Source organism: Plecotus auritus (assembly GCF_963455305.1).
Source record: "Plecotus auritus genome assembly, chromosome: 6".
NCBI classification, from domain to species: Eukaryota; Metazoa; Chordata; class Mammalia; order Chiroptera; family Vespertilionidae; genus Plecotus; species Plecotus auritus.
In genome coordinates this window covers 107,193,093-107,211,689 of record NC_137773.1, presented here as the reverse complement: position 1 = coordinate 107,211,689, position 18,597 = coordinate 107,193,093, and the positions used below count along the sequence as shown (strand labels likewise).

The window sequence follows — 18,597 nt, the reverse complement described above, 5'->3', positions numbered from 1 at the left end:
GTGCTGTAACCACTGAGTGACACCAGCCAGGGCACTCCAAGTCTCTTTCACAAGAGAGTTTCAAAGGCTCCTTTTCATTTTCCTGGATGGTTCTCTTCTCTTGTGCAGCTGTAGTGGCTTATCTTCTGTGGGAAGGAGCAGGATATAAAGGGGCAGCTTGCCCTTGACCATAATTCTAGCAGAAATGCACTCCATGTTACCCACTAAAGAAAGGCTACCTTGCCCTGACCGGTTTGGCTCAGTGGATAGAGCATTGGCCTGCAGACTGAAGGGTCCCAGGTTCAATTCTGGTCAAGGCCTTGTACCTTGGTTGTGAGCACATCCCCAGTAGGGGGTGTGCAGGAGGCAGCTGATTGATGTTTCTCTCTCATCGATGTTTCTAACTCTCTGTCCCTCTCCCTTCCTCTCTGTAAAAAATCAATAAAAACAATATTTATTTATTTTTTTAAAGAAAGGCTACCTTTAGGATGAGGTGTATATATCTTACTAGAGGCCTGGTGCACAAAATTCGTGCAGGGGTGCAACTCCTTGGCTTGGCCAGCGATCAAAGCGCCAGTGTCTGGCATGGAAGGGTAGGTCCCAGCTGACCTCTGGACCCGGGGCAGTACCTGGGTCGCTGGGCTCCCATGTGCCCCCCTCTGCCTGAGTCATAGTGCCCAAGTCCCCATGGGGAGATGCGGTGAGCACGGCTGGACACTGCAGGCCGGGCACAGCGTGGGCCTCTGGGCTGCCCAGCAGCGCCACATGGAAGCCGGGCGGGCAGCATGTTCTCTCCTGGCCACCCTCGCAGACTGGCTCCTGCGTGAACCCACAGGGAGCCTGACCGGCCCCTGTGGTCCCAGTGGCTGTGGCCTGGCTCACCCGCAAGAGGCTGCACGGGTGCAGGGCAGGCTCCTCGTGGGCACCCGGCACCTGAGTGTGAGGGCTTCCCTGGTACGTAAGCCCTGGAGCCTCCGGGGAGGGTAGCTGGGGGAGTGAGAGTGAGCTTGGCAGACGCCCTGCATTCTCACCGTATCTCTGTCCCCATCACCCTTGCCCCCAGGTAGCCAGCGAGAAGTCACAGCCCCCTGCCCGGGCGCCATGGGAGGTTGGTCACCGCCACCCACCCCCAGTTCCCCGTTCCAGCCGAGGGCCTGGCCCTGATTGGGTGATCAGGGCCTGCTGGCTGGGGGAGGGGCCAACCGTCACTGCAGTGGGCAGGCGGTGGGACGATTAGGGCCTGCTGGCCTCGGGGAGGGACCGGGAGGTTGGCTGGCAGGCCCCATCTGGCAATCAGGGCCTGCAGGCTGGGCACAGCTCCTTCATTGAGCATCTGCCCCCCTGGTGGTCAGTGCATAGTAACTGCACAGTCATAGTAACTGGTTGTTCTGGTCGTTCCATCATAATGGTTGCTTAGGCTTTTATATATATAGACTAGAGGCCCAGTGCACAACATTCATGCACGGGTAGGCTCCCTAGGCCTGGCCGGTGATCAGGGCCGATCAGGGCCTTCCAGCTGCTGGCCCAGGGTTTCCCTTCCCCAGCTGCCAGCTGCTGCCGGGGCCTTCCTTCTTTCTGTGCCACCCCCTGGTGGTCAGTGCACGTCATAGTGAGCAATCAAACTCCCAGTCTCCCGGTCAAACTCCAGAGGAGACACTTGGCATATTGGCCTTTTATATATATAGATTACCTATTGACTCCTATCTATACTAATAAAAGGATAATATGCTAATTAGACCAGGAGACCTTCTGGGAGACTTTCCAGATGTCCTTCCAGACAAAGCCATGGAGACAGGGCCAAGGCAGAGGTGGTTAGGGGCAATCAGGCCAGCAGGGGGGCATTTGGGGGTGAGCTGGCTGGCAGGGGTGTCAGTTGGGGGTGAGCAGGGGGGGCAGTTAGGGGTGAGCAGGCCGGCAGGGGGGGCATTTAGGGGTGATCAGGCTGGCATGCAGAGTGGTTAGGGGCCATCAGGCAGGCAGGCAGGTGAGTGGTTAGGAGCCAGCAGTCCCGGATTGTGAGAGGGATGTCCAACTGCCGGTTGGGGGCAATCAGGCTGGAGGGAGGGAGGGCAGTTGGGATTTGTTAAAAGACTTAAGTGGGGGGGGGAAGGGTGACATCTGTGATAATGTCACTATAAAAAATAAACTAAAAAAAGACTTTTCATTAGTATTATTCTCTTTAGCAAAGCAAAAATATGATGAATTATATCTGGGGATTGTCTAATTAATCATCCTTCCATTACTGGAATAAATCCTACTTGATTACAATGTACTACTTAAAAATAAAGTTGGATTATGTTTGCTAATAACTCACTAGGGATTTCTTAATTCTTAAGTTGGATTGTCTCAATCTTCCCTGTGTGATCATATTTATATCCTTATATACATGTGCTGCTAAGGAGCATCTGGATGTGCTCCTCCCTGTCAGCGTCTGGACAGTGGGGGCAGCACTAAGCGGCGGGGGGGGGGGGGGGGTGTCCTGTAGTGGAAGGTGGGGTGTGATTTCCAAGGAAACCATCTCAGTCAAGGCCTTTTACTGGGAGGGGAAAGCTCTTAAATTTCTCCATTTCTTACATGGAGTTTGATCTAGTAACCATCTCTCTCTACTGGAGTTTCACTCAATTCTTTTTCTCCTACAAAGTGAAATGTTTCATCTTAAATTTACATTGAGAGTTGTACAATATGTCTTATGATTTCTTAAAATTTCTGTGTTTAAAGGCTATTCCCCCTTGTTATTTCTTGTTTTGTGTGTGTGTGTGTGCGCGTGTGTGGGTTTTTTTGTTTTTTTTTTTTTGTCTCATTTTACTAGTATATCTTGATTAGGTTAGTGATTTCTTTTCCTATTTTTTTTTTAAATCAGATTTTAAAAATATTAGCTTACGTGTTTTCCTGCTGCTTGGTTCATTGATTTCTGATTTTATCCTTTTAATTCCTTCCATGTGCTTGCTCTCAGTTCATGTTTCCCAATTTTCAATTTGTAACTTTAAGTACTTAATGCTGTGATACTGGTAGTTGTATTAAAACAACAACTTTCTCTGGGGCCTGGATCTAGACTCAGACATGTATCTGTGTGGCTGTCCTTCTAGAGATTCTGCGTTGGTTTGTAATTCTCCTCTCACTCTGCCACCTGTCATCCTGACAAGGCCACTTGTCCGCATGAGGGAGCCAGCACTCGGGTGGAAAGACAGACACAGGAATTCCAGGATGCTCACTTTGTAAATATTTAATAAATGACCAAATCTCGGGTACCAGAGCACTCAGCCAAGGCACCTCGCTCTCCCTGGGCACCCTGACCCTTCTGTGGTGAGACTGGGTCTGCTTCTTGGGGTGTGGCCCTGGCTCAGCCCCTTTCTGACCCAGAATTGGCCTGGCTGGCTGCCCTGACCTCACTCAGATGCCTGGAGACTTGACGGGCTGAGATGGGCAGGGACCGAGGCATGCAGCATGAGGAAGCCAGGTTAGGGGTCTTGCCCTCACAACATTGTCAGGAAGACCATCATGGTCATAAGTACAAGGACGGAGGTCCCTAGAGAGGAGGAGAGGGTGGGGAGTGGCTGAGGAGGTAGGGGTGTGAATGCTATCTGATGATGGATCCATACGGAGAAATGGGAGACTCGAGCAAAAACTGCAGGATACATGGGGAACATGCAACCACGGCCCCAGCTCACTATTCCAATTTGCACCCAGACGTGGTTGAATTCACAGACGAGTGGGCCCCCAGAATCACCCTGGAAGAAAAGAGGAGTTTCCTGTGAACCCAGAGACTGGGGCCTGCTGCCCCCTGCATGGGGGTGGCCCAGAGCCCAACCCTCTGGGGCCAGTCCAGAGCCCCTTCACACCACAGCCCCACCTGGCCAGTGCCAGGCCCTGCTGTGGGAAGGCAGAACAGATGCCCAGGGTGATAGTCAGCAGGCAAGGGTCCCAGGCAAGGCCCCTTTAGCCAACATTGGGGTCCACAGGGCACTGGGCACTGACTGGGCTATGTCCCATCTATACCCAGGCCACCTTACAGTTCTGTCCAGCCTGTGGCCACATGGCGATGTGCTCTGAACCCCACGGGGCCAGGCTTTTGGGGGCCACCCACCCATTCAGTACAAATATCCCCTGTGGCTTTAAGCAGATGAACACATGAAAGTCATGGGTTTGGCCCCTGTCCCTGAGGTAGAATGCACCTCACAGGCTGTCTTCAGGTTCCCAAGGTCCCCGGCACATATCATGTCTGGCAGAACGTATGATGTGTGTCCATAGAGAATCTGGCATAAGGCGAATGGGATCAGAGACACCTGCACCTCCTGCAGGTGGTCTGAGGTGTCACCTATCAGAAATAAGAAAGAAGGGCAGGTCCAGTGAGAGGTCCTCCCCACCCTGTTCCTCAAGACATGCCCAGCCCAATCCAAGGCCCCGTGGACTCAACCAGTGGCTTTTTCTCTTGCTCCTGCCCTCCAATGGCTCCCTTCTCTGCACTGGGATTCAGGCGTTGGTCAATGAAATGTGAATATAAATGTCACATGAAACTTTATAAAAGAACCATCAGAGCCAGGCCCATCGAGGCATGCAGCATGTCTTCCCACTGCTATAGTGTGAGTGCACGGAGTTTATCAGCTCTGTCCCTGTTGGCTGTAGGGGTGGGGACTGTAGGGTGGCACTGTGTATACAAGAAAGGAAGCTTCGAGTTTTGTGGTGCATCACCCCTGTGTCCTCTTTGTGCTGAGGGATATAGAAATTGGTCCCAGAAACTTTAAGCTTTCCTGACCAATGTGTGAGTGGGTCCCAAGGCTCCATGCCAGCCTGACTGGATGGAACTGCTCCCAGACTAAAGACCCTCTGACTAGGGTTAAAGGGGACCTGTATTTGGGGCTGATGCACGTGGACCTCGAGGGGAAGAGATAGAAAGCAGAATGTCACCAGTGTCTGTGGTCATTGCTGCTGTGTTGGTGAGGTAATTAATATCAGGAAAAGAGGCACAGAAGAATTAGCTGGTGCACATAGAATGCAGAGCAATAGAGAGTTCACAGACTTAGGGTATAATGATAGAAGAGGCCACCCAGAAAAATGCAGTTAGGAAACTACTTTGAAACTCCCAAGCCAGCTAAAACTCTAAGGACTTTTGCTATGGCCACTGAGAAGAGAGAACAGAGGAGACAAGGTCTACAAGGGCCCCACCTCCTGCCTGGAGTACTTTCCAGGCCAGAAATATAAAGAACACAGGCAGCTGGAATCTGCAAGGCAGATGGATGCCAGAAGGAGGGTGCTCCAGAGGAATAGAGCCCCAGAGGCCGCACAGGGAACTGGTTTACCATGGTCTGCTGCAGGACCCTGAGCCAGGAATGCAGAGGGTACATCTCCACAGAGGGCAGAGAGTGGCCAGGTTGGACTTCACAGTGCTCAGAGCTCAATGGGGCTGGGAAGCTGAGTTCCAATGGGCCAAGAATGAAGAGTCTCATGGGATATCAAGGACATTGAGGGAGACAGTGTTGAGGTGGGAGAAAATATCCCAATCATGCTCACAGGGATGCTGAGGCCACACAGAACTAGGCAGAGGACCACAATGATGAGCTGGGCACAGACCGTTTCACCTTTCACAGGGCACAAAAGGAGAAGTACAACACAGACATGAGTGGGAAGAAGTCAGCTGTAAATTCAATGAGTTCTTCAATGCTGGCAGTGTGCCAGCTCAGGAAACAGAAAAACAGAGGACAGAGGTTTGCACCAATGGGTAGGTTTTTCTCTGGGTCTCCAGTGGGAGCTTATGAGAAATACGGGGGACAGGGTAAGGACCAGAGAGAAGGTTCCTCAGTGCAGGTGTGCAGGAGACAACCAGCTGCCACTAAACACAGCTTGCTTCCCTTCTCGCATGCAGAGCAGAACCCTTCCACCAGTGAGGGGTTCATCATATACTCTTGCCCCAGGGTGTGGCACAGGTACACTACTCTGGAGGAAGGACAGAGAAACCAAGATGGCGGCATAGGTAGACACCTGAAATTGCTGCCTCGCACAACCACTTCAAAACTACAACTAAAAGACAAAACGGACATCATCCAGAACCACAGGAAGGCTGGCTGAGTGGAAATTCTACAACTAGAAGGGAAGAGAAAAGCACACTGAGGCTCAGAGGAGGTGCGGAAGTAAAGTGCAGAGGTACGGAGGCATGCTTGCTTGGAAAGGCTGGCAACTGAGTACGTGGCTGTCTTTTTCAATCGGAGGGAGACACAAGCTCCCGACTGCTCTGAACTCCAGTTTCGGGCGAGACTCTGGGGACCCAGACTCATATGGGGAGAAACTGGACTGTCTGGCATTGCCGGAACTCGAGGGCAGCTTTCTCTCAGAGGTGCTTGCAGTGATTACCGAGGGACACTGAGACCTGGGGGCCTCTTAGGGCAGGGCTGCTCCGCCCTGTGGATCCCCTGAGACCCCGCCCCACCCAAGCTGTGTGCAGAGGCTTTGCATATTAATGGCTTGGCCCTTTGCAATCTAAAATTACCTAACAAATTGCAGCTGAGTCAGAGAGACCCAGAACATCCAAAAGAAGGCCCAAGGCTCCACAGCAGCTTGCATTGCTTCACAGCTGGGCCTCATCTGGGCACCTCCAAACCCCAAACAAAGAAGAGGAATCTGCAGATCTCTCCGTAGCTCCTGCTGGGTGGCCTCAGGCAGAGGCTAAATTAGCACCTCCTTAGAGATCCAAGAGCCAGTGTACCCAATGGTTGGAGTGGGACCATCCAGATTACAACTCCTCAGATCCATAAGGGACACACTCAGGGGGCAGACTCAGTGAGCACCAAAGCCCCACTGAAGTAAGTCTTGCCCATTGGGTGTCTCCAGCACAGAAGTTCTCCCATCATAGACACAGCTGATTCTCACAGCCAATTGGCCTGGAGGTCAATTCCTCCCAGTGATAACAACAATCAAGGCTTAACTACAACAAGACTGTGCATACAGCCCACAAAGGGGTGCACCAAGAGAGTCCACCTCAGGTAACTGGGGAGGCTTAGCCATTGGGCCCTATAGGACACCTAGCACACAAAGCCAATCTATCAACACAGGGAAGCAGCCAAAATGCGGAGACAAAGAAACAGGTCACAAATGACAGAAATGGAGGAAAGCAAACTACTGGATATAGAGTTCAAAACCACGGTTATAAGGTTTTTCAAGAATTTTCAAGAAACCGCCAATAAATTTAGTGAGACCCTCGAGGATATGAAAAAGGACCAATTAGAAATTAAGCATACACTGACTGAAGTAAAGAATAATATACAGAGATCCAATAGCAGACTAGAGGAATGCAAGAATCAAGTCAAAGATTTGAAATACAAAGAAGCAAAAAACACCCAACCGGAAAAGCAAAAAGAAAAAAGAATCCAAAAATATGAAGATAGTATAAGGAGCCTCTGGGACAACTTCAGGTGTACCAACATCCGAATTATGGGGGTGCCAGAAGAAGAGAGAGAGCAAGATATTGAAAACCTATTTGAAGAAATAATGACTGAAAACTTCTCCCACCTGGTGAAAGAAATAGACTTACAAGTCCAGAAAGCACAGAGAACCCTGAACAAAGGAATCCAAAGAGGACCACACCAAGACACATCATAATTAAAATGCCAAGGGCAAAAGACAAAGAGAGAATATTAAAAGCAGCAAGAGAAAAACAGTTAGTTACCTACAAGGGAGCACCCATACGATTGTCAGCTGATTTCTCAACATAAAGTATGCAGGCCAGAAGGGAGTGGCAAGAAATATTCAAAGTGATGAAAAGCGAGAACTTACAACCAAGATTACTCTACCCAGCAAAGCTATCATTCAAAATTGAAGGTCAGATAAAGAGCTTCACAGATAAGAAAAAGCTAAAGGAGTTCATCACTGCCAAACCAGTATTATATGGAGGAAGGACAGAAACAAGGCCCATGTCTTTGAAAATCCTCTGGGTTTAAGAACTACACCAGTAACACCATAGTTTTGCCTGTTCTACTTGCTACCACAGGCACAGGGATCTGCTATCATGAGTACAAGAAAATAGAACAATTATAAACAATTTACTGAACTAATGACACACCATTAAAATATATGAAGCAGAACCCCATAAAATTGAAGGGTAAAGCAGACAGTTCTATAATAATAGTTGGAGACTTCAAAACCTCACCTTCAATAATGGAAAGAACAACCAGACATGGAAGAGGTAAAGGACTTAAACATCACAGTAAACTGGCTAGATATAACAGACACATACTGAACACTTCACCCAACAACAACATATACATCATCTCAAGGGCACACGGGGCATTTTCCAGGATAGATCATATATTTGGACACAAATTAAGTCTCTGTAGATTTTAAAAGATAGGACAAAAGCTTCATAACATTGGACTTGGCAGTGATTTCCTTATTATAACACCAAAGGCACAGGCCACAAAAGAAAAATAGACAAATTGGACTTCATGAGAAATTTAAAATGTATGTGAAAAGACACTTCTAGAGTAAAAAGACAACCCCTCAGAATGGGAGAAAATATTTTCAAATCATATATCTGATCAGGGGTTAATTCCAGAATATATGGAGAACTCCTAAAATTCAACAACAAAACCACCAACCTGATTCAAAAGACTGTAATAGACATTTCTCCAAAGAGGAGATACAAAGAGCCAATAAGCACATGAGAATATGCTCAACATTACTAATCATAAGGGAAAAGCAAATTAGTACTATGAGGTATCACCTCACACCCATTAAAATGGCTACTATCAAAAACAGAAAACAAGGATGTGGAGAAATTGAAACTCTTGTGCACTGTTGGTGGGAATAAAAATAGTACAGCCACTTGGGAAAACAGTATGGAGGGTCCTCAAAAAATTAAAAATAGGATTACCATTTGACCCAGCAATTCCACTTCTGGGCATATACCCCAAATATTTGAAAGCAGGGTCTTGAAGAGATATTTGCATAACCATGTTCATAGAAGCATTACTAACAATAGCAAACCAAGTGTCCACGACATATTAAAATATGGCATACACATACAATGGAATATTATTTAGCCTACCAAAGGAAGAAAATTCTGACACATACTACAACATGAACAAACCTTGAGGACACTGTGCTAAGTGCAATTAGCCAGTCACAAAAGGACAAATATTGTATGAGTCCACTTTATGAAGTAGCTTGTCAAAATAATAAATACAGAAAGTGTAATGGTGGTTGCCAGTAGCTGGTGAAAGGGGAAAATGAGGATTTATTGTTTAATGAGTATACATTTCAGATTTACAGGATAAACAGAATTCTAGTGATTATCATTGGCGATGGCTGTATAATGATGTGAATGTATTTAATACCAGTGAACTGTACACTTAAAAATTGTTAGGATGGTATATTTTGTTATGTGTATTTTAACACAATAAATATTTCTGGTTATATATATGGGCCAGAAACCAAGATGGTGGCATAGGTAAATGCAGTACTCACTGCCTCCCATAACCACATAAAAATGACAACTAAACAACAGAACAACCATCATTCAGAACTGCCTGAAATCTGGCTGAATGGATGTCCTACAACTGGAGAATTAAAGAAGAAAGCACATTGAGTTTGGTAGGAGGGGCGGAGATGTAGATCAGGCTAGTCTGACACCCACGTGTGAAATCTTTTTTATTATTTATTTATTTATTTTTATTATTTTTTTAAAAATATATTTTATTGAAATTTTACAGAGAGGAAGGGAGAGGGATAGAGAGCTAGAAACATCGATGAGAGAGAAACATCGATCAGCTGCCTCCTGCACACCCCCCACTGGGGATGTGCCCGCAACCAAGGTACATGCCCTTGACCGGAATCGAACCCGGGACCCCTCAGTCCGCAGGCCGATGCTCTATCCACTGAGCCAAACCGGTTTTGGCTGAAATCTTTTTTAATCAGGAGGGTTATCTAAGCTGAGGAGACCTCCCATGAGGAACAAGGGGTTCCAGCCCCACACCAGACCCCTAAGCACAGAGTTCCAGAGCTGGGAAGATAATTTCGGGCTATAAAAACCAGCGGGGATGGTAGTTGAGTGACATGGAGCCTGCTGGAGTCCTGATTGTTTCTCTTAAAGGGCTGGCCCATGTACTTACTTGAACTTGTTCCCTCTGAGCTCCAGTGCTGAGACAGCTGCTTGGGTGGATCCAGGGACATACAGGGAGGAACTGGATTGTCTGACATCAGAGAAAGAACTCAAGGATGGCTTTCTCTCAGACAGGGGTGTTCACAGTGGTCATTGTTCCTTTGCTAAGACCTCCCCTGTTGCAGAGCTGACTGGCAGAGGCCAAATCTGAGTATCCATTAACCTGGCACACACTGTTCCGTATGCCCTGGTGATTCCCTAAGACCCCACACCACCCAATTTGCAGCCCCACCCAATTTGTTTGCAGCAGCTTTTCCATATGAATGGCCTGTCCTGGCTCAGGCTTCAGACTTTCCTAAAATCTCTCAAACTAGCAGCAGCTGGCATCAGTGTGCCCCATACCACTCAATAAGAGGCCCCAGGCCTGGCACTAGCAGCAGTCTGCCTTGCTTCACAACTTAGCCTCTCCCGGGCACTTCCAAGCCCAACACATGTAGCAGCCATCTGCAGATTGTTCTGTAGCTCCTGATGGGTGGCCCCAGGCAGAGCACAGGATTGGATGACTTTGCATCTCCAGAGGGGCCCTAGAGCCAGTACATATGGTGGACAGATTTAGCCCACTCCAGATTACAACTCTACACATCTATGAGTGACACACTCAAGGGGCAGACTCAATGAGCACCAAAGCCCCACTGAAGCAAGTCCTGCTCCATAGGGGTGTCTCCTGCATAGCAACTTTTCCACTGTAGTCACAGCTGGTTCTCACAGCCAATTGGCTTGGAGGTCAACTCCTCCCAGTGACCCAATAGCAATCAATGCTCAACTATAGCAAGACTGTGCACACAGCCCACATGGGGGCGCACCTAGAGTGCCCAGCTCAGGTGACTGGGGAGGCTGAGCCACTGCCCCCTACAGGATACCTATTACACAAGGCCACTCTACCAATTCCAGGAGACATAGAAGCTCTACATAATACATAGAAACAAACACAGAGAAGTCACCAAAATGCAGAGGCAAAAAAACATGTCACAAATGAAAGAACAGAAGAAATCTCCAGAAAAATAACTAAATGAAATGGAAGCAAGCAAACTGCTAGATACAGAGTTCAAAACAATGGTAATAAGGTTACTCATGGGTCTTAATGAGAGCTTCAAGGGACTCAAAGAGAGCTTCAAGGAACTTAGTGAGACTCTCAAGAACCTTAGTGAGAACACCCAAGATGTAAAAAAGGACCAGCCAGAATTAAGCATACACTAACTGAAATAAAGAGTAATTTATAGGGATTCAACAGTAGAGTAGAGGATTCTGAGAATCACATAGTAGAGTAGAGGATTCTGAGGATTCTCTCAGACAGGGGTGTTCGCAGTGGTCATTGTTCCTTTGCTAAGACCTCCCCTGTTGCAGAGCTGACTGGCAGAGGCCAAATCTGAGTATCCATTAACCTGGAATATGAGGAAGCAAAAAACACCCAATCAGAAGAGCAAAAATAATCCAAAAATATGTATATGAAGATAGTGTAAGGAGCCTCTGGGACAACTTCAAGCATACCATAATTTGCATTATGGGGGTGCCAAAAGGAGAAGAGAGAGAGCAAGATATTGAAAAGCTATTTGAAGAAATAATGACAGAAAACTTCCCCTACCTGGTGAAAGAAATAGACTTACAAGTCCAGAAAGTACAGAGTCCCAAACAAGAGGAACCCAGAGGCCCACACCAAGACACATCATAATTAAAATGCCAAATGTTAAAAACAAAGAGAGAATCTTAAAATCTGCAAGAGAAAAGTAGTTAGTTACCTACAAGGGAATGCCTATACAACTGTCAGTTGATTTCTCAATAAAAACATTGTAGGCCAGAGGGAGTGGCAAGAAATATTCAAAGCGATGAATAGGAAGGACTTACAACCAAGATTAGTCTACCCAGCAAAGCTATCATTTAGAATTGAAGGTCAGAGTTTCTCAGACAAGCATGAGTTAGAGTTCCATCACCACCAAACCAGTATTATATGAAACTAGAGGCCCAGTGCATGAAATTCATGCATGGGAGGGGTGTCCCTCAGCCCAGCCTGCACCCTCTCCAACCTGGGACCCCTTGAGGGATGTCCGACTGCCTGTTTAGGCCCTTCTCTGCTGGCCTGGTTCTCCCCAACTGCCCTCCAGAACTGCTGGCTCCCAACCGCTCACCTGCCTACCTGCCTGATTGCCCCTAACCACTTCTGCCTGCCAGACTGATCACCCCCTAACCACTCCCCTGCCAGCTTTATCGACACCTAACTGCTCTCCTGCCAACCTGATTGCCCCTAACTGCCCTTCCCTGCTGTCCTGCTTCCCCCCAACTGCCCTCCCCTGCAGGCCTGGTCTCCCCTAACTACCCTCGCCTGCTGGCCTGGTCACCCCTAACTGCTCTCCCCTGCAGGCCTGATCCCCTGCAACCTGGTTCTCCCAAACTGCCCTCCTCTGCCGGCCTGGTTCCCTCCAACTGCCCTCCCCTGCTGGCCTGGCTCCCCCCAACTGCCCTCCCCTGCTGGCCTGGTTCCCTCCAACTGCCCTCCCCTGCTGGCCTAGTTCCCCCCAACTGCCCTCCCCTGCTGGCCTGTTTCCCTCCAACTACCCTCCCCTGCTGGCCTGGTCCCCCGCAACTGTCCTCCCCTGAAGACCTGGTTCCCCCCAACTGCCCTCCCCTGCAGGCCTGGTCCCCCCTAACTACCCTCCCCTGTAGGCATGGTCTCCCCCAACTGCTCTCCTCTGCTGGCCTGGTCACCCCTAACTGCTCTCCCCTGCAGGCCTGGTCCCCTGAAACTGTCTTCCCCTGTAACCTGGTTCCCCCCAACTGCCCTCCTCTGCTGGCCTGGTTCCCTCCAACTGCCCTCCCCTGCTGGCCTGGTTCCTCCCAACTGCCCTCCCCTGCTGGCCTGGTTACTCCCAACTGCCCTCCCCTGCTGGCCTGGTTCCCCCCAACTGCCCTCCCCTGCTGTCCTGGTTCCCTCCAACTACCCTCCCCTGCTGGCCTGGTCCCCCGCAACTGCCCTTCCCTGCTGGCCTGGTCCCTCCCAACTGCCCTCTCCTGCTGGCCCGGTCTCCCCCAACTGCCCTCCTCTGCTGGCCTAGTCACCCCTAACTGTCCTCCCTGCTGGCCTGATCACCCAAAACTGCCCTCCCCTGCAGGCCTGGTCCCCTGCAACTGTCCTCCCCTGAAGACCTGGTTCCTCCCAACTGCCCTCCCTTGCAGGCCTGGTCCCTCCCAACTGCCCTCCTCTGCCGGCCCTGTCAACCCTAACTGCCCTCCCCTGCTGGCCTGATCGCCCACAACTGACCTCCCCTGCAGGCCATCTTGTGGTGGCCATCTTGTGTCCACATGGGGGCAGCCATCTTTGACCACATGGGGCGGCCATCTTGTGTGTTGGAGTGATGGTCAATTTGCATATTACTCTTTTATTAGATAGGATGCTGAAGGGTATTCTTTAGTACTATTACTACTAGTACTACTACTAAGAATAATGAGGAGAAGGAGGAGATGGAGGAGGAGAAGAGATAATAAAATGGCAATAAATACATATCTATCAATAATTGAATCTAAAATAAATGAACAAGGAATCTAATAAACAAAATTAACTGATGAATAAAATAGAACCAGAGGCATGAAAACATGGGACAGACTACTGAACCTCAGAGGGAAGAGGGGAGGGGGCAGGAAGAGATTAACTAAAGAAGTTATATGCATATTCGCATTACCTATGGACACAAGCAATAGTGTGGTGAAGAACTGGGGTAGGTTGGGAACTGGGTGGAGCGGGGGAAGGGAGAAAAGAGGGACATCTTTAATACTCACAACAATAAAGATTAAAAAAAAGATTTTTAGTCAGAAGTTCCCTCAAATGAGGAGGGGACTTCTCACTTTATTCTGTCATCTACACTAATAAAAGAGTAAGATGCAAATTGACTGTACCTTTGTGACACCCATCAGCCAATCAGGAGTGAGTATGCAAATCAACCCAACAAAGATGGCGGGTTAATTTGCATATTCGGGTGCCCAGTGGCCAGGGGTGGGGTAGGACGCTTGCATCATCGCCATGGCAATGACCCAGGTGTTCCACACTGCCCCAGCCGCTCCATGCCTCTGGGCAGCGTGGGAAGGCAGAAAGGTGGCTCCAGGCCAGAGCAAAGGCGGTGCCAGCAGCCAGGGGAAGGAAGGCCCATTCTTGCACAAATCTTTGTGCATTGGGCCTCTAGTATTATTATAAACAAACATAAAAGAGGACCCTGCATGAACTATTCAAGAATGTTTTTGAACCAAGGATTAGGATGAATCCAATGCTGTGCTCCTAAGAGCCAAAGAAAGAGACAGAAAGCAGACATGTGAAATGATGCTAATGTCTGAGCATGGAGAGAGGGTGGGATCAATTTGGGGAAGGGATGCTGGGGTAAGCACCCCTTGGAGGGTGGTTATGTTACAGGTCTACAGAGATGGTGGGTGTGTATCTCCCCACCACCACATCCCCCTGCAGGTGCTGGAGTGCACATCATTATAAGATCACATTGGGGGAGGAGTGTCATGGCTGGGAGGTAAGTAGTCCTGATTTTAGAGTAACCTGAATTTGGGCTTTGGGTCAATCATTTTTTGGATGTGGTTAAAAATGAGACTATTGAAAACTATGTTCAAGGATTATTAAAGGTTTAAGCAACAATAATGCCAACATAATGTGCAGAAGTAAAATACAGACGATAGCATAAGGAATTGAAGAGGGAAGGGAGTTCTACTATGTAAAGTGCTTATAGCATCTGTTAAGTAGTACACTACAAAGTCAGGGGACATGAACTGCATTCATTGATCCAGTTCTCTATCCTTTCCTGTGTCTATGCTCTTTGCCTGGTGTCTCTGTGGTCACTCCCATTGGTAGGTATGATGCATTTCCCAGGTCTCAGATCTGAATTTTGCCACATGACATGCTTTGTTAGTGGGGTTTGGGCACACTTGTTACAAGCCGACACTTGGGAAAGTGTTGTGTTTCTCCACCAGCAAGACTGCTGGACCAGCAATTTTCAACCTTTTTCATCTCAAGGCACACATAAACTAATTATTAAAATTCTGCAGCACAACAAAAAAATATATTTTTTTCCAATTTGACAAAACAAATAGGTATAATTTTGATTCATTCACTCCTGATGGTTCCTGTTGTGTTGGCTGTTGGCATTTTTTTTTAAATCTGACAATCTAAAAGGAAAAAGAGGTCAGTGCCCCTGACTGAATAGTCCAGTACTGTTTGTTTGTTTTTGTGTATGTTTTTAACCTCTTTTAAAAATTTTTTATTGAGTTCAGAGAGTAAAGGGGAGAGAGAGAGAGAGAGAGAGAAAGAAACATCAATGGTGAGAGAGAATCATTGACCAGCTGCCTCCTGAATGTCCCCTACTAGGGATCGAGCCCACAACCTGGGCATGTGCCCTTGACTGGAACTGAACCTGGGACCCTTCAGTTCACAGGCCAACGCTCTATCCACTGAGTCAAACCGGCTAGGGCTCCAGTACTGTATGTTTAAAAAATGTTTGCTGCCTGGCCAATGTGACTCAGTGGTTGAACATTGATCTATGAACCAGGAAATCAAGTTTCAATTTCAGGTCAGTGCGCATGCCCAGGTTGTGGGCTCAATCCCCAGTAGGGTGTATGGAGGAGGCAGCTGATCAATGATTCTCTCATTGTTGATGTTTCTATTTCTCTCTCCCTCTCCTTTCTCTCTGAAATCAATAAAATATATTTTAAAAAATTTACAATGAAAGGTGCCTAGATCAGAGTCCCATGCTCCAGCTAGTCTATCACAAGCCACCCACAGCCAGGTGAGCTAAATGAATGCCTACCACCATGCACAGCAGGCTTTTACAGCTCATTGTAATGCAGTGTTATTGTGGCAATACTAGTATATACATACCACAAAATTGGTACCTAGGAATTGGAGGTTGCCATAAAAATAACAAAAAATGTGGCATTGGTTTTGGGACCTAGTAGATGGAAAAAGGTTCCTACAGTATAATCTGGAAAAATGAAAAGAAAATGAATCAGAAAGGTTGGGAAAATGGTGGCCTGTGTTCTGAAGTGGCAAAACTCTTGCCAAGGGTAATTTGGAAGATAGAAAATGTACTTAATGAACTTAAGAAACTTGGCAAGATGACTTCCAGGCAGAATTATGAGTCAAGAGGTTGCTTCTGACCTGGTGGTATGGCTCAGTGGTGGAGTGTCAACCCATGAACCAAGAGGTTGCTGGTTGATTCCCAGTCAGGGCACATGCCCGTGTTGTAGGCTTGATCCCCAGTAGGTGGCATGCAGAAGGAAGCCAATTGATGTTTCTCTCTCATTGATGTTTCTATCTCTTTATCACTCTCCCTTTCTCTCTAAAATCAATAAAAACATTTTTTTTTATAAAGAGGTTGCTTCTGGCTGAGTATAAGTTACTACAAAAAAAGATGAACTCACAATAGAACACACCAATTCTCAAGCAGAGACTAGAAGGTATAAGATAAAGAAGGAGTCACAAAACTTCTTGGAAGTGACCATAAGTGAATGTTTGAGGCTTTGGAGGCCAAACCAGATCTGTAACAGGTACTCACTCTGCCACTGGAGCAGGAGAGCGGCCATAGACAATACTGATGTGAATGAGCGTGTGTGTGTTCAAATAAAAATGTATTATGGACATGGAACTTTGAAGTTTATAAAATTTTCATGTTCCATAAATCTTCTTCTTTTGGTTTTATATCAACTATTTAAAAATGTAAAAACCATCCCAAGATTGCCAGCAACACAGGAAGCAGTGGGCGGGATTTTACTGGTGGGCTGAGTCCTCTGGATTGGAAATGAAACTGCTTTGCTCTCAATCCAGGGCTTGGCTGTCCACGCCTTTGTTGAAATCTTGAAAGAATTAAGATTGCGCCCAGATGTTCCCTGCTGAACAAGCAGGACTCTAGAAATCCTAAGGCGCCCTAATGTGCCCAGAGAGGGGGCATGCAGGAGGCATGGAAAACAGTGAGTCATTTGAAATCCTGGCAGGCATATTGTAGAGACTGGGGAGTTGATTCTAAAATTCATATGAAAATGCAAAGAACCCCAAGTGCTGTGATGATCCTGAGGCAGAGAAACAGCTGTAGAGGACATGTACCAGCAAACTCATTATGCAGTTACTAGAGGCCCGGTGCACGAAATTCGTGCACTCGGGTGGGGGGGTCCCTCAGCCTGGCCTGTACCCTCTTGCAGTCCAGGAGCCCTTGGGGGATGTCGACTGACAGCTTAGGCCTGTACTCCAAGGGAAGCAGGCCTAAGCTGGCAGTAGAACATCCTTAGTGCTGCTGTGGAGGCAAGAGAGGCTCCCACCACCGCTGTTACACTCACCAGCTGTGAGCCCTGCTTCTGGCTGAGCAGCGTGCCCGCCCTCCCCCCCGCGCGCCCCCCCTCTCCCGCCGTGGGAGCGCACTGACCACCAGGGGGCAGCTCCTGCATTGAGCATCTGCCCCCTGGTGGTCAGTGTGTGTCATAGTGACCGGTCGTTCCACCATTTGGTCGATTTGCATATTAGCCTTTTATTATATAGGATGATATTGCAGCACTGTTGCACAGTAGAGACTCCAGTGGCAGAACAGGAAACCCAGAAGTAAACCCCCACACATATCATTACACAATGTTTGACAAAGGTGCTAATATAATTCAGTGGGGAAAGGAGGTCTTACGAATAGTGCTGGAGCAAGTGGGTATCAATATGGGTGGAAAAAGTGATCCTTAATCTTTTTCTCACATCACATGTGAAAAATTAATTTTGATAGATCCTATAAGTGTAAAAATTTAATTCATAATGCTTCTAGAATAAATGAAGACAATTATCTTCATGACCTTACAAGAGGTTAATTGTCATAAACATGATACAAAAGGTCCTACATTTAAAAGGAAAATGATAAATTGGACTTTGTCAAAATTAAAAACCTTTTCCAATTAAAAGACATATTAAGGAATTTAAAAAGCAAGCCATAGTATGGTGGAGAATTTTGCATAGCTATCAAACAAAGTACACGTATCCAGATATATAAAGAATTCCAACAAATCATAAAACCTCAAGAGGCTATCACTACACAATGATCAGCATAGCTAAAGTGAAAAAGACTAACACTGCCAATTTGGGCAAGGATGTAGAGCAACTAGTGGTTTCATGCATTGCACACACTGACAATGGGAATGTAAAATACACAGCCAGTTTAGAATGCTGTTGAGATTTTTCTAATAAAGTTAAATTTATCCCCACCTTATAACCAACATACTTGGCTATTCAGGGCCCCTTCTGAGTCCATAAGATTTTGAGAACCAGCTTTTCTATTTCTGTACAATTTTGGAATTTTGATAGAGATTGCATTACATACCACTTAATGCAATCTACATCAAATGCAATCATGATCACTTTGGGTAGTGTTGACATCTTAAAAACATTAAGTCTTCAAAATCCAGGAATATGAGCTATCTTTACATTTATTTAGGTCTTTTAAAATTCTTTTCTGCAATGTTTT

General features: G+C 47.2%; 1 protein-coding gene across 1 annotated transcript in view; it reads right to left on the bottom strand.

Annotated features, from left to right (window-relative positions):
• Window positions 1-3,452: 3,452 nt before the first annotated feature.
• PRSS38 (serine protease 38) overlaps window positions 3,453-18,597 on the bottom strand; it is a gene marked incomplete at both ends in the record, with an annotated part of 64,958 nt that continues 49,813 nt past the window's right edge. The window contains 2 exons of the mRNA XM_080675485.1: window positions 3,453-3,707; window positions 4,152-4,294. Of these exons, the coding sequence (XP_080531611.1) occupies window positions 3,453-3,707; window positions 4,152-4,294 (398 nt within the window). The remainder of the gene's footprint in view (window positions 3,708-4,151; window positions 4,295-18,597) is intronic.